We start from the raw sequence: 4,133 nt of genomic DNA, 5'->3' as shown, positions 1-4,133 counted from the left end.
TATTTATTTAAAAATAAATCAATCGATAGGTCATACATACACCCCGTATATAGCGGGAACAGCAGCAGCAACAACACTAGCAGCAGCAGCAGCAGCAGCAGCAGCAGCAGCACTGCTGCTGCTGCATTTCTCTTTGGTATCTTAATTGAGGCCCCCAAGCAGCTAGAGGCATCCATAAGCAGCAGCTTGTATATAGAGGCTGCAGCAGCTCAGCTGGCGGTGCTCGTGCTGCGTTGTGCTTTATAAGGGGGCCCCCCTCACCCTGTGCTGCAGCAGCAGCAGCAGCAGCTGCTGCTGCTTCTGCTGCTGCTGCATCTGCGGCGGGGCCCCTTGCCTTAAGGGGCCCCCTGAGGGGCCCCCTGGGGGCCCCCCTCAGGGGCCCCCAGGGGGGCCCCCTCACTCTTCTCTGTGCTGTACCCAAGAAGAGAACCTCGCACTCTAAGACCCGCAGCAGAAGAGCCACATGGAATAGAAGAAACCCCAAAAACCACTATAAAGTAAAAAGGGTTTAGGGTTTAGGGTTTAGGGTTTTTAGGGTTTAGGGTTTGTGGTGTGAGGGTTTAAGGTTGATTGTAGATTATAATGGATAGTGTATTTGTTTGTATTGTTTCCATTGTCTAGGGTTTAGGGTTTAGGGTTTAGGGTTTAGGGTTTGTGTGTTGTGTTTTAGTTTTCTTCTATCGACGTGTTTGGCTCTGTGCTGCGCTGCGGTGTATGGGCAGCTGCTGCTCCCTGGTTGGGGTTGGGGGGGTTTGGGGTGTATCCGCAGCTGCTGCGACAGGCGAGTGCAGCAGCAGCAGCAGCAGACGTGCAGCAGCAGCAGCAGCAGCAGCAGCAGCAAGCTTCTCCTGCTGCAGCAGCAGCAGCAGCAGCAGCAGAACAGCAGCAAGGGGCTGAAGGCCGCTTCCTTATATATAAACGAGACCCCACAAAAGAAGAAAACAAATAAACTATGAAGCAACAGCAGCAGCAGCAGCAGCAGCAGCAACAACAGCAGCGACACCAGCAACAACAACAGCAGCAACAACAACAACAGCAGCAGCAGCAGCAAGGCTCCCTTCGTCTTTCAACCAGTACATCGCAGACAGACACCCAGGGGGGCCCCCCTGGGGGGCCCCCGAGAGGGCCCCCGGGGGGCCCCCCTGGGGGCCCCCCCGGGGGCCCCTCTGGGGGCCCCCGTAGAGGCCCATGTGGGGCCCCCCCTGGGGGGAGCTCAACTGGTGGGGGCCCCCCTGCCGGGGGCCCCCCGGGTAGTAGGGGACCCTCTNTAGGGGACCCTCTGCTGGGCCCCCCCCACCCCAGGGGGGGGGGCCCCCAGCCGGGGGGCCCCCCCCTGGGGGGCCCCCAGTGAGTGAGCTGTCTGGTAGCGAGCGTTTGGGTTTGTTGTGTGGGGTGTCTACGTTGGTGTTGTCTTGTGTGCCTCCCGCTTTCAGCGTGTCTCCCTGCTCTGTTTTTTCTGTTTCTGGTTTGTGTTTTTTTTCTTCTTTTTTTTGTTTTTCTTCTTTTTCATCTGTTGAGCTAATTAAAGAATTGTTTTCTGCTTTTGGGCCCCTAGAGGGTACCGGGGTATCCTTTCCTGCTGCTCGCAGAGTGAAGGGGGGGGCCCCCAGGAGATAAAAGGGTACTTGTACGCATGCAGAGACTCGTTGATGCTGCTGCAGCGCAGCAGCTGCTGGATGGGAGAAGTATAGAAGATGCTTTGTTTATAGTTCGGGTGTATAGGCAGCTTGCTGCTGCTGCTGCGAAGAAAAATAATAGAGGGGGGAGACCATCTGCTGCTGCTGTTGTTGCTGCTGCTGCTGCTGAAGCAGCAAATGCAGCAACTGCAGCAGCTGCTGCAGGCAATCATGCTGCTGCTGCTGCTGCTGCNCTGCTGAAGCAGCAAATGCAGCAACTGCAGCAGCTGCTGCAGGCAATCATGCTGCTGCTGCTGCTGCTGCTGCACTAGCCGCACGAATTCACGATAGCAAGCCAAACAGTCGTGCAGCAGCAGCAGCAGCAGCAGCTGCTGCTGCTGCTGCTGCTGCTGCTCCCGCTGCTGCTGCTGCTGCTGCAGCAGATGGCTCGCAGCAGTTCAAGCTGTCTGTACACCACAGCAGAGAAGACCGCATAAAGGTGGCGGCTCTGAAGGGCAATGAAAGGGCTCTGCGTTTGCTGCGACAGCAGCAGCAGCAGCAGCAGCAGCAACAGCAGCAGCAGCAACAGCAGCATTTGGAGGACGTCGAGCTGGCTTCCAGTGTAAACCCTCTGCTAGACGGAGAAGAAAAAAACCAGCAGCAGCAGCAGCAGCAGCAACAGCAGCAGCAGCAGCAATCTGCACCGTCTTCCGATGCTGAAGCACCAGCAGCAGCAGCAGCAGCAGCAGCAGCAGCAGCAGCAGCAAGTGGGGACACCGGGCGAGTGAGTCTGCAGCAGCAGCGGCAGTTTGCTGCAGCAGCAAAGTCTAGCAGCCACACGAAAGAGCAGCAGCAGCAATTCACCTCAACAAAGAGACAGCTCAGCATCAGCAGCAGCAGCAGCAGCAGCAGCAGGGGCAGCAGCAGCAGCAGCAGCAGCAGCAACAGCAGCAGGAACAGCAGCAGCAGCAGCTTGAAAAGCGAACTGAATGGGCCTGGTGCTGTTGCACACTCGAAGCGTCAGAGACACAGCAGCAGCAGCAGCAGCAGCAGCAGCAGCAGCAGCACCAGCAGCATAAAGGCTGCTCGGGCTAGGAAGCAGCAGCAGCAGCAGCAGCAGCAGCAGCAAAGCCAAGCCTTGCTGGACCTCTTGAGCGGGGCCCCTCTTGCTGCTGCAGGCAGCAGCACCGCAGCAGATGAAGCGGAAAAGCAGCAGCAGCAAGAGTGAGAGATATTGCTGCTGCTGCTGTTGCTGCTGCTGCTGCTGCTCCTATTGTTGCTGCTGTTGCTGCTGCTGCTTCTGCTGCTGCTGCAGTTGGTGTGTGTTATGTAGTATGCATGTATTTTGCTGCTGCTGTCTCTGTATCCGTTGTTTTCTCTCCCTTTATTTGCTGCTCTCGCTGCTGCTGCTGCTGCTGCTGCTGCTGCTGCTGCTGCTGCTGCTGCTGCTGGTGCTGCTGCTGCTGCTGCTGCTGTGTGTGTTGCTGCAGGCGAGTATCAGCTCTGGTTGCTGCAGCAGCAGCAGCAACAGTTGGGGGGTTTATACAGCAGCAGCAAAACGCATTCGGGAACTTCCTAGTGCCGGCGCTGCCTTCGCCGGGGGGGGGAGCTACATATAAATAAATAAAATAAAATAAATAAATAAATAAATAAATAAAATAAATAAAATATATAAATTAAATATATACTTGTTGTTGTATGCATGCACTTTCTCAATTAATTAATTAAATTAATTAATTAATTAATTAGTGCATTTAATTTAACTGTATACACTCAGCGGCAAGAGAGATGCATGCATGCATGCATGCATGCATGCATGCATGAAAACGCATGCATGCATGCATGCACGCGTTTATATACATGCACGCATGCATGCATGCATGCATGCATGCATGCATGCATGCATGCATGTTGCTTTGTTTTAAACAACTCCCGAATGAACCCACAATCGTTTTCTCTCTGGGATCGTCTCCCCACAGCTGGGATCGTCTCCCCACACACACATACACCCCACACACATACACCTGGGATCGTCTCCCCACACACACATACACCCCACACACATACACCGGGGATCGTCTCCCCACACACACATACACCCCACACACATACACCGGGGATCGTCTCCCCACACACACATATAAACAGCTGGGATCGTCTCCCCACACACTCCTGGGATCGTCTCCCCACACACATATATACAAACAGCTGGGATCGTCTCCCCGCCTGTGTATACTTATGCTGTCTCTCTATCTTCTTTCTTAAGACTCTGTAGTGCCTGGGATCGTCTCCCCACAGCTGGGATCGTCTCCCCACACACACACAAACAGCTGGGATCGTCTCCCCACACACACACATATATACTAGCAGCTGGGATCGTCTCCCCGGCGGTGTTTATTTATATTTATGCTGTCTAGGATCGTCTCTTTAACACTCTGTAGTGCCTGGGATCGTCTCCCTGGGATCGTCTTTTTAGTAATATATATATATATATATATATATATATATATATATATA

At 54.1% G+C, this 4,133-nt stretch overlaps 1 protein-coding gene across 1 annotated transcript; it reads left to right on the top strand.

Moving 5' to 3' along the window:
- Positions 1–952: 952 nt before the first annotated feature.
- On the top strand, positions 953–2,844 carry EMH_0012420 (uncharacterized protein; the record flags this gene model as incomplete). The annotated part of the gene is made up of 2 exons (XM_013499536.1): positions 953–1,220; positions 1,949–2,844. The coding sequence occupies 2 exons, from the start codon at positions 953–955 to the stop codon at positions 2,842–2,844; spliced, it is 1,164 nt and encodes a 387-aa protein (XP_013354990.1).
- Between the last annotated feature and the right edge of the window lie 1,289 nt (positions 2,845–4,133).

This window comes from Eimeria mitis, genomic scaffold (genome assembly GCF_000499745.2).
Source record: "Eimeria mitis Houghton genomic scaffold, Emh_scaff442, whole genome shotgun sequence".
Lineage (NCBI taxonomy): Eukaryota > Apicomplexa > Conoidasida > Eucoccidiorida > Eimeriidae > Eimeria > Eimeria mitis.
Note: the sequence above shows the minus strand (reverse complement) of the source record. Positions and strands in the feature narration are given on the sequence as shown.